The 12018-nt window shown below is 35.9% G+C and overlaps 1 protein-coding gene across 4 annotated transcripts in view; it reads left to right on the top strand.

The window, feature by feature from the left end:
• Positions 1-12018, top strand: part of EXOC6 (exocyst complex component 6) — a 200377-nt gene that overhangs the window by 163757 nt on the left and 24602 nt on the right. For all 4 annotated transcript variants that reach the window (XM_045197754.3, XM_024563410.3, XM_053922536.2 and 1 more), the window contains one exon: positions 6198-6271. In XM_045197754.3, the coding sequence (XP_045053689.1) occupies positions 6198-6271 (74 nt within the window). The remainder of the gene's footprint in view (positions 1-6197; positions 6272-12018) is intronic.

The following is a 12018-nucleotide window of genomic DNA, read 5'->3' as shown; positions in this document are numbered from 1 at the left end:
CCTCTGATGCTCGCCTTGAAAAAGACTCATGCCCCAAAATGAAAGGATTCAGGGAAAATCATGTATATGACAGAAGAAGAGTATTTAAATGTCTTTTTAAAAAGTTGGGTGCTTACTTTTAGTATTATATACTTTTTGGCTATCTGAATTTATTCCTGGTTTTAATGGCATTTAAGGTGCCAGATTGAGGCTACTTTGTCCATGTTTATCTCCAAGAAAGGGAGAGGACTAGATACCACTTTATATAAGAGTAGGGGGTGAATGTAGTGGGGCAGTTGGTCCACAGGGCTTGCATCCCACTGCTGCCAACCACATGTAACAGAATATATACATCTAAGGCCTAAGAATTCTAACACCCTTGATTTCCAGGCATAAGTGCTTCACCAGCAGAAGAACCACTAGATGGTGCTCTTAGTCATCCATTCTAATGACACATCTGGTAAACACGATACTTTCTTTGCTGAGCCAAAATTTGAGTTCTAACTAGCTGCTTTAAGTCTTAAGATCTAGCTAAAGGTGAGATCATATGGTACTTGTCCCTCACCACCTGAACAACAATAAAATAATTTAAAATTGAAAAAATAAAAATAAGTCTTAAGATCTAGCAAGAAAGAAATGATCAGAAATCTGTTCAGTATGAAGATTGTTTGACATTTACATTCAGTCATTTATTTAGTTACAAAATTATTTCACTTTATATGATCCTGCTTTGTCATCCACAAGCAGAGTCTTGAGACTTTAGCCTCCTCACCCTTTCTTTCAACCTTTTTTGACTCTCTGGATGCTCTTTCTTTGCCTTCCCCCACCCCCTGACAATTCTTTTCACCCCATGTAGATGTTTTCCAAATAATACATATTCTTTACTTTACAGTGAAGATAACTGTCCGCCTAGGATAAAATTGTTCAAGGACTTGTCCCCGCTGCATTTAATTGCAGGAAAAGTTTATATTTTCATGCCAGGATAAGTAGTACGTACACAGTCTGACTTCTTAGCAATTTTTGTTCCCCTCTGCATCTGAGTATAGCTCCTGAGGGCAGGAAGGGCCTATTTTCCTACTTTATAGGGAAAAAATTGTTTTTTTAAATATATATATATAAATAACTCATATTTTTGCCTACAGATATTCTTTATTCTCTTAAACTTCATAGATTGCCAATTTGGAAGACATTTTTTGATCATTACAGTCACAGCTCACACATATATATTATTTTTTGTTTTCATTTTCATCTAAATTAATTCTTCCCAGTTTGGGTGATATAGCAAAGTTTTACCCTCTTGTTCCAAAAGACCTTCCCAGTAATATCAGACACCTCCCTCTCTAGTCTTTCTTTTATTAGGGTATTTTTAAACTTGAAATCATTTATTGAGTTCCATATTCTAGCAGAAAAGAAGAACAAATGAATATATTATGAAAATTTCTTTTTAAAAAGGAAATTGTCAAGTTGGAGGCATTAAGAGAAAAAACACGAAAATTTAGATAAGTTTTTTTTAGAAATAAACAAAAAGGCCAAAATTTTAGAAAGCCTGGAAACGATTTTTAAATTTGTTATCAGAAGACCAACTGCATCAAGGTGTTCCTTCTGCTCTGGTAGCAAAAGCCATGGAACAAATTTTTGCCATGACATGTTGCCTCTCAAGGTCCTGCGTCAAAATCTCAGACACAGTAGTTTTTGGAATCCCCAGATCAGCTTCTAGTTCTCGCACTGTTGGTCGCCAATCTCTGTTGATTGCAGCCCATACACATTCAACATTCTCAGGTGTTCTGCTTGTTGCAGGCCTTCCAGAATGTGGATCACTTTTAACAGATTCTCAACCATCTTTGAAGCATTTGTACCACACTTTTATTTGCACTGCACTCATTGCATCATCCCCGAAAGCCTTTAAGTCAAACAAATAATTTCCTCAGAGGAATGTTCAAGCTTAATGCAAAATTTGATGCAGATTTGCTGCTCTACTTGCTTAGACATTTTGAATGCGATGGCCATGCAGCACACATGTTCAGTCAATGGCGTTTACCGCCCCCACTGACTATAGTACAGTGAAGTTGTCATTGTTCATGCATGCACATTCCAGTCCACTCTCCTTAACTGCCACGTTACATTGATGTCGTACAAACTGTTCACGTTATATTAACAATGGCTGGACTTTTTCCAGATAAACCTCATATATTGCTTACCTTAGGGGAGTTCATGGTCTGGTACAAAGACCCAGATAGATAAACAATTACAAGATGTCAAAATGGGTGGTGTGGCCCTGGCTGGTGTGGCTCAGTGGATTGAGCGCTGGCCTGCAAACCCAAGGGTTGCCAGTTCAATTCCCAGTCAGGGCACATGCCTGGGTTGCAGGCCAGATCCCACCCAGATTGGGGAGCACGTGAGAGGCAACCACACATTGATGTTTCTCTCCCTTTCTTTCTCCTTCCACCTCTGTCTAAAAAATAAATAAATAAAATCTTTTTTAAAAAGTGGATGGTGTATTTAGGCAGCACACAGGAAGTTGCAATGAGAGCACAATGGAGAGACCTAGCCCAGTCTGCAGGGTAGTGGAAGTTTTCTATAGAATATGGTGATTGAATGGAAGGATAAATAAGAGTTATTCAATGGAAAAGAAGAAGCAGAAGGATGTTTCAGGCAGAACTATCGACGGTAATGTGCAAAGAGACTGTGACGTGTGTAAGGAGATGCAGGGAGTTTGGTATGGAGATTAAAAGGTGCCCCTAGGGAAGTGGTAAAAGATGAGTCTTGGGAGATACGCAAAGGCCAGATTATAAAGGATCTTAATTGTCTTGTTTTATTGTGAAGATGATGGAGAACCATTGAAAGATGTTAAGCTCTGAAGTGACACAAATCACATTTACATCTTCCATAAGGCACACTGGGAAAAGTGGAGAGAAACAGGGAGATGAGACAGAAGTGTATTTTAGTAATCCAAGGAAGAAATGATGATAGTTTTAATACGGTAGAGACAGATTCAGACTCAACATATTTTTGAAGGTAGAAACAAATAATTGATTGCCTGCATTGGAAAAAAAATTAAGCCATTGATAAATTGAATAGTATATAATTACAAATATTCTCTTTGCCAGATGATTCTCAGACTGCTCAGTTGCCTTCTATTTCTTAAAACAAAAATTTTTTTTTAAGAAAAAGTCCTGAGAGCTATAAACTAGTGAGTTTTGCTCCCATATTGGTTAGGGTCTTGTGAGAGATAGGTAAAAGATGAGAGGCCGAACACTTAATCAGATCCTGGGTCAGCCAGGAGGTCTGAATTAACTATGTAATCCTGGGCAAGTCACCTCACATTTATTGTTCTACACTATAAATGAAGAACTGGATCACTTTTTATTTTTAAGATTTTATTTATTTATTTTTCAGAGAGAGAGGGGAAGGAAGGGAGAAAGAGAGGGAGGAAAATATCTGATGTACTAGAGATACATCTGTTGGTTGCCTCTCACATGCCCCCAACTGGGGACCTAGCCTGCAACCCAGGCCTGTGCCCTGACTGGTATTCATACTGGTGACTTTTTCATTCACAAGCAGGCGCTCAGTCCACGGAGCCACACTAGCCCAGGCAGAACTGGGTAACTTTTAAACTGAGCCTCCAAGGGATTGATGGAGATATTTCAAAGAGGACATTTCTTGTAGCTGCAAGAATTTATGCCCCGTTCACTAAAATAAATTATTGTGATGATCAAAGCAGATAGTGTGTGAGAAAGTACTTTGTAAATTTAAAGTGCTACATAAGTTTATGGCACTTACAATTTTGACACTAAGCTCTTTGGTTTAATGCCAAGCAATGGGGCATAAACTATACCATCTTAAACAGGAACTGAAGGAGAAGAAAAATGACAGATTATCTTCATTGTAGAAAAACTTTGGGAGATTAAGTAGCTAGTAATTGCAAATATAATTGAAATTGAGCCGATTTTTATGCCTCATATATAAAGTAAGTCTCAATGGGTTATAAAAAGCCCTTATTTTCATATGCATGTGTATATGTGGAGATGGTAGAAGCAAAGCTAACATTTACAGCCTTGGTTGGAAACCAGTAGGGATTCATAGTTTCATAGTTAACTCTTACTTGCAAACAGTAGCCTAGGAGGGTGGCCAGAAAAGCCAACAATATGCTGACTGGTCCAAAGAAAGGATTTTTAAAAATTAAAAAACACCTTTACTTTTAATAAGCTATTATAATGCTGCTTTTTTTTTTTTCATTAAAACCTGATGGTACTAGAGAAAGGCAGCTCAGTTATCTGGGACATGGTAGGGGTAGTGGGGTTGCCACAGTGTGAGATTATGCCATTTGTTATTGTATGAAAAAACAGTGATGTGAGTAAATGATACTAAATAATGAAAAGTGTGTCTAGATTTGCTCAATAAATCTTAGTTTTCTGGAAATAAAGGGCCTGAGAAAGGTGAGTAGTCATCTATCTAATGAGCATAACTACAACCTAGCAGAGAACCAATAAACTGGGGGTGGGGAAATGGTGCACCTCTTAGTAATCAACAGGTACATACTATATACTCAAAGGCATATGTAAAACCCATTCATCCTACTTGTGGGAGGGGCTCTTGCTCAGGCTGTATTTGCTTGTTCTCTAGACACTTAGCAGATCAAGAATATTAAAGATAGCATATTAGTAAGAGATGAGTGAGAGAACAAGGAGAAAGAATTTATGTTACAACCGCAAGAGAAAAGTTAGAAAAGAATTTAAGCCAGACACAATTCGAACAACACAGCATTCTGAGCTGTTTGATGTAATAAGAATACAAAACAGTTCTTAATACCATAGCAGCCCTGGAAATGTAGTCTAAGAATTAAAAATAGGGCTTTTTTTTCTTTTTTAACTTTCTATAGGTTTTCTTTTAAAAAATCAAGGTATCCTTGACATTCATTATATTAGTTACAAGTATACAATAGAATGATTTGATATTTGTGCATGTAAGAATGGTTTTAATGGTGATCCAGATAATTAAGAAAAGTTCAGATAACATTTAGTATAATCCAAAAAGGGGGGAAGTATTATATTATACTTTAAAATTTAATCAAAAATGCTTAAGATTTAAAAATGTTTTGATGCTTAGAGCAAAAATTATCATCATCTTAAAAATAACAGCAACAAAAACATTTTGAATTCTTCAGACCTCAAAAATGCCAGATAAGTTAAGCTATGCTAGGCTTTATATATTTTTTATTTTTAATTGTTGATTTTGAGCCTTTCTAAACTATATTTTACACAGAACGCACTAAACTTAAGAATTATTTTTGTTATTCTAAGAATGGTATAGGCTGAAAATTTAAATAGTTTCTAAAACACTGACTCAGATCAATTCACAAATGGAAAATCTGTAATGTTCTCTAGGAAAACCCAGATATTAATGGGGAGGGAGAATGATCGCAGGCATTCCTATTGTTATCAGGGAAGCTTAGTGTAAAATGATAGGGTCTTTTTTATGAGCCAAGTCTTTTGTCTTCAAAAGTATTAGCATTAACGTGTCTTCATGTTAACTAAACAAGCTATGTATTACAATTTTTTAAGTACAAAAAAATGTTGAAAAAATCTTCTGAAATATGTTTTCAATCTTTTGTTAATAAATCTTTTAATTTTTAAAAAGGTGTGGTTCCTTTATGGAAGAATTATTAAAAGATCTGAACAAACATTCCTACATCATCCCCATTTTGCTACTTAGAACATCTTACCTGTTGTCTGCCTATAAAGCTGACTTCTTACGTGTCTGCCTGTTATTGCTGTTAGTTAGAGGTAGGATTTTTATAGAGCATATTCTGTAACAAAGCAGATGTTTTGAGATATGCTGACAGCCATGGAATTGGTGTAGTTTCAAAATGCTTCTATAATCATTCACCTAAGGCTAAAAAGACTCAGAAAACTTCTCTTGATTGAAGTTTATTACTACCTTGAATTTCATGTAGGATAACCATTCTAAATTTATTGTAATTAAGGATTATAGTGATTAAATGGCAGATTAGAAGTTTAAAATTATTAAAATATTTGTGGTAATGGGTGTGGAGAACGTTCTCAGTAGTGGAAACTGAAGGTTATAAATAGTCTTCATTTGAAATGGTTACGTGTAAATATTATAATACGTTTGTAATGAGTAGAAATTAATTTAGCGGTTAGACCCTTGTATATTTTGCAATCTTGTTTTCCTTCTTTTTCTTCTTCTTTTTTAAATAGTGTTTGCCAGCTCTGAACCTGTGCCAGGATTCCAAGGAGAGACCCTGCAGCTGGCGTTCATTGACCTCAGACAAGTAAGATATAATAATGTACTTCTCACTTACTGCCTTCTGTCCCTTACCTTTTCTTTCAATGCTACAGGAATGCTTGTTTGCCTTGAAACAACCTGTCTTTAGAAAAGTGCTGCTTTGATAACTACATATTTGGCCCTCTTTCTGAAAATTCATTCAGTGCCTCAGCTTCATGGAACATTCTCATTGGTGAATATTTAATGTAATTATTACCTGCTAGGCACGTGACTAAATAATGACTTTCTACTTTGGTTTAATGACACTTGAATTTTAAGTTATTCCTTAATGATTTCATGGTCATGTATGAAAATTGGTGGTGTAGAACATTAGTGTCAGAACCCAAGTTAAATGTAAATTATTACAAACTACATAGGAGCCTCTTGCTTAAAATTTTGTCAGTGGTAAAGAATGCTATTTTCATAAATTTTCTATATGCCTCCAGAAAGGATAAAACTAAAAAGGTAATTATACATTTATATAATTCTTTTCTAGTACATAGTTCATAGTGTAGTAACAATATGATATTTTTTGAACCTCTCCTATTCATTTTACTACTCTTTAACACCTCTACCCTATTGTCATTTTCTTTATTTCCCTCCTGTTACCTTTTTTCCACCTCCCCCCAATTTTTTCTTCTTATTCCTTTCTTCTCTCTTCCCCCTCCTCCTTTTTCTTTCTCTTTCTTAATCCTAGGATTAAGGAGCTTAATAAAGCTGGGAGGCACAAGAGTGTGGAGGAGGGGTGGATCCAAGTGAAAGGGCTCGGGAGTGCTAGAAATGACAACAGGAGTGACTGCCGCCCTTGGCAAGAAGAACCAAGTGGAGATGGGCTTAAAACAAAGACACTGTGCTATCGGTCTATTTATGGTCCTATCCCCTTTGGGGAATGGAGATGACTGGAGATGAGGCTCCACCACTGGTATGAATAGACTTTATCACAGTGATGTTTAGAGGAGGGCCCATTTGAGCAGTTAAGGAGCTCTGAACTCAGGAAATGTTTGAGAGTAGAGCTCTTTTTGCTCTAATTCCAAACCAGTGTTCAGCAAGTATTTATGGACTACTGTGTACTGATTATCTAGAGAGGGGAGGTGTGGTTGGAATAGACAGAAAGATAATATAAGAAATAGTTTCATCTTTACAGAGCTTTCAAATCCTTTAGCAAAACACCCACAATCTGGTTAGGAATATTTTTATTTATTTATTTTTTTAAGGTTTTATTTATTTATTTTTAGAGAGGTGGGCAGGGAGAAAGAGAGGGAGAGAAACATTGATGTGTGAGATACATCGACCAGTTACCAACCAGGGACCCAGCCCGCAACCCAGGCATGTGCCCTGACTGGGAATCGAACCAGCGACCCTTTGGTTCTCAGGCCGGTGCTCAACCCACTGAGCCACACCAGTCAGGGCTGGTTAGGAATATTTATAAGACAGTGAGTCATGTAGAAATAAATGGTATATAGCTTCAAGTCTGGTTTAGAAGGAAACTGAAAAAGCCATTCTGACTCTCAGTTGTGTTTGTACAACACTGAACATATAAAATTTATTCATATTTATTTTTGTTGGCAAGCAGTGTTCGTGTACATATGATGCCAAACAAGGAACACTTATGAATGACCTCGATCTCTGGATGACTAGCCTCACTAAATGGGGGAAGATAGTAGAAGATGAAGAAGGTAGACTCTGAATTTCCACTCCAGTTTACCAGAATGTTATTTCTCTTGAAGTTAGATCCATTTCCTTTAGAAGGAATGCTCTCTGTTACAGTCTTATTACCCTGAACAAGATGATCTGATATAGGAAACGGAGTCCTTTTGCAAGTTGGAAATAGGTTTCATTGTATATTCGCTTCCCAGTTAGGTTATGGCCACTTACTGGGGTAAGTTTCCCTATTGCAATAATATGAAATGTTCTCCAATCCAAAGAATATGTGACTTGAAGATAGCTCCCATTACATACAAATAATGTTTTCACAGAAAATTTGACATTTAGCCCTGGCCGGTGTTGCCCAGTGGATTGAGTGCCGGCCTGAGAACCAAAGGGTCGTTGGTTCCATTCCCAGTTTAGGGCACATGCCTGGGTTTCGGGCCAGGTGCCCAGTTGGGGGAGTATGGGAGGCAACCACACATTGATATTTCTCTCTCTCTCCTCCTTCCTCCCTTCCCCTCTCTAAAAATAAAAATAAATAAAATCTTTTTTAAAAACTTATTTTAAAAAAAGAATTTGACAGTGAATTTATATGTGATATTTTCTGTTTTGTATGAATCTGTATGGTGTTAACTACTTTGTAATCTCACTGTAGGATTATGAATAGCACCACATAATTTATGAAACTGTTGATGAGGATTCTGTTTCCTTGATTTGTCCAGATAAGTGGTTGGTTTAATGCAGATTAAAACTCTGATCCCAAGTACTTTCTTCCTTCAAAGACAATCATCATTTGACAGTTAAGGCCTCTTTACAAGCATATAGCTCACTAGGGAATTGTTATTAAGCCATACTTATAAATATTAATAAACATCTCAAGTCTTTTTGGTTGAATTTACTTTTCAAGTATGTGCACTTAGAGGCATTAAGTCCTGGTTGACTTCCTCATCAATGTAATTTCTTTAAGAGACTTTTAAGTGAATAAAAAAATCTATTATGAAATATTTAGAATTCCAAAATATACCATAACACATGTAGAACTGTTCAAAGATTTATATAGAAATGGCCCTGGCTGGTGTGGCTCAGAGGATTGAGTGCAGGCCTGTGAACCCATGGGTCACCAGTTCGATTCCCAGTCTAGGACACATGCCTAGGTTGCAGGCCAGGTCCATAGAAGGGGACATGAGAGAGGCAACCACACATTGATGTTTCTCTCCCTCTCTTTCTCCCTCCCTTCCCCTCTCTAAAAATAAAATATAAAAAGGATTTATGTAGAAAACTCTATTTTATGTAAAACACAATTATAAAGTATGGTAGTTAATATGCATTGGAAGTGACTAGTGGCTAGAAAATTTTGATGACCTAATTTTTTGTGTTACTTCTTTTAGTTTTAAAAGGAGCTTAAAATCATTTTCCCTGACTATGAATGTTAAAATGTAACCACACTCTATTCTTAATCTTTTATATTCTAAAACAAAAAGTTGCAATTAATTCTTGTCTTTAGCTGCTGGACCGCTGTGACATAACTTGAATTTCATGATTTCAGAGGTCTGGATTTAATAACTTGATAAAGGGTAGTAATGTTTCACCTATATTTGTTTTTGAAATTATTTTATAAACAGTTAAGTGGTGAAAGGCCAAGTATGGGGATTGACCAAAAATAAAATTAGTCTTGAAAACTAAAGTCTCATATGAAGTGATACAAGCTTTTTGTATCAGATGTCAGTGATTATTTAAATAAGGATGCCTTAAAGTTTCAATGGTGTTATGTTCCTGACTTTATAATGATATTTCATAGCATATTATTTTAACACTTTTATATAAAGTAGTTTATCACCAAACATAAAGAGGGTGTTAACACTTTTATTTACATTTCAGTTGAGTTTCTACACTTCTCCTTCTTTTTTTCTAGTCTGTGATCCATTTCTGTCTTAATAGGGTGGCTGACAGTTCTTTTCAAGTATACTTAGAAAGGCAAAAGAGCCCTTTTCATAGTACTTATAAGGGGTCATGCTTCTGTTTTTTAGTTTGAATTTGATACTGCTTCATGAATTGCTGGGTATGAAAGATTAGGAAGTAGGTCCAGTGGTCAAATTTTACCTGCCCACCCGGACTTTGCCCTGAGGTCAAACTCCTGATATTTGCTGTTCTGAATAGAGGAGTTGATGACAAGTATGAGCTGATACGAGAGGAAAGTTAGAAGCATATCAAAGCTGAAGGCAAGAGAATTGGGACTCAATGAGAGACTAGCTAAAAGATGGATCATCAGAATTGCCCTCTTCTAAAGAAAAGGAAATAGCTGACCTGTGAGTGAAAAGACTTTATCATTCTGCCAATCACATGCTTGCTAATGGAAGCCAGTTATCTCAACAATATCTTAAGGCCTACTGCCCCAAAAGACAATGTGGGGGATTGGCAGTACTGGTACTGTGTTGTGTGCCTATACTGCCTCGATCAATTTTCAGTGTGCTATTCGAACGTGATGAGTGCGTGTAAACTTTTTACAAGTAAAGCCTATCATCTTCGAACCCCCAGTTCTGAAATTAAGTCACCAAATGATGAAGGACTTTGATGTACGTGTATGTGTCTGTTTGCTTATTTGTGAAATTGTATTTGTTAAACACAGTCTTTTAAATAGATTTCAGATGAATATGTAAAATTCCCTTGACAATGTATGAAAACTTTAACACTTAAAAATTATTTTTATAAGGCTCTATATAATACATAGTATTTAGTGATAATTTTTTTATAGTTCATTCTTAACAAGTAGAAATATTTCACTAAATGTCACTGGAAAATGAGGTGTCCCTTATGACTGAGTTATCCAGGTAACTAAAAATTCGTTTTTAATCACCAAAACTTGTTTTTAAGTGTAGCCAGTTTAATGGGAAACTTTAAAAATACCATATATCTCTCACTTTCATAGCTTCTTATTGGACATAATTCTCATAGTAAATTGAGCATCCATGGCTTACTAATCTTAATACTAAATCCTCTTTACCTGGTCCTATTTCACTTTGTGATAAGTTAGACTGGTAAAATATATTATTGCTGCATTTGACAATATCTTGATAATCATTTAGACAGTATGAAGAAGTTTAAGTAGGTTGGATAATTGTGCAATTACGTGAGCTTGAAGCTAATAAGATAATCTCTTACCCAGAGAATGTTGGTTAAGGCACTGTTATCACCCTAGAGCAGTGTTTTCCAAGGTGTTTTTCCAGGAATACTGATTTCTCAAGATGAGGAAAAAAACCTTTTAAGTTCCAAGTACGGTAAGTTTGGGAAACACTTATACTCTAATTCCCTCTTAGAGACTTACTGTGTACATTAGAATTAGAAGGGCTAAGCAAGTTTGCAGTAACCCAGCATTTCCCAAAGTCATCACAGAACACTTTCCTCACTCATCTTGGGTTGTATTACATGAAACAGGCTTTGTGAAATGCTACTCTAAGTCAGGGCTCTGGCAGCACCCTCTAGATGTCTGTATTTGACAGTTTGGGATCAACAATTTTTTTTAAATAATGACTTGGATAAATACATAGAAGAAATATGAATGATATGCATAGATTACATAAAGCTAGGAGCATTACCTAAGACTACAGAAGACAGAATCAAAGTGTTCTCAGTACGCTTGAATGATAGCCCAAAGCCAGTAAAGTGAAATTCAGCAAGGAAGATATTATGTGCTATATTTAACTCCTTAAAATTAAATTAAAAAAATAACAGGCTGTAGGAAATCTGATTTATAATATAAAAAAGGTCTAGTAGTTTTAGTTAACCTCCAAATGTACCAATATTGTGCTCGGAATTCCTAAATTGCATTAATGAAAGTGTGATATTTGGGTTCAACCGCTGTGAATTGTGTCTCAAGTATTACTTGATATAGACACACACACACACATTGGAGAGGACATAAGCAAATTACAAGACTAGCGAGGGATCAGACAACCTGTCATATGAAGAGCCTTTTAAAAATCTGGGAATATCTAGTCAACTCAGCCTTAGATACCTTTGCAGAGAAACCCATTTATGTGGTTTTTACTAGACTAGATATGAGGCAACTATACCATTTTCTTTTTCCTGTTAAAATCTTATGTCATAAAA

This window comes from Desmodus rotundus, chromosome 4 (assembly GCF_022682495.2).
Source record: "Desmodus rotundus isolate HL8 chromosome 4, HLdesRot8A.1, whole genome shotgun sequence".
NCBI classification, from domain to species: Eukaryota; Metazoa; Chordata; class Mammalia; order Chiroptera; family Phyllostomidae; genus Desmodus; species Desmodus rotundus.
The sequence above is the reverse complement of the archived record's forward strand: the minus strand, read 5'-3'. Positions and strand labels throughout refer to the sequence as shown.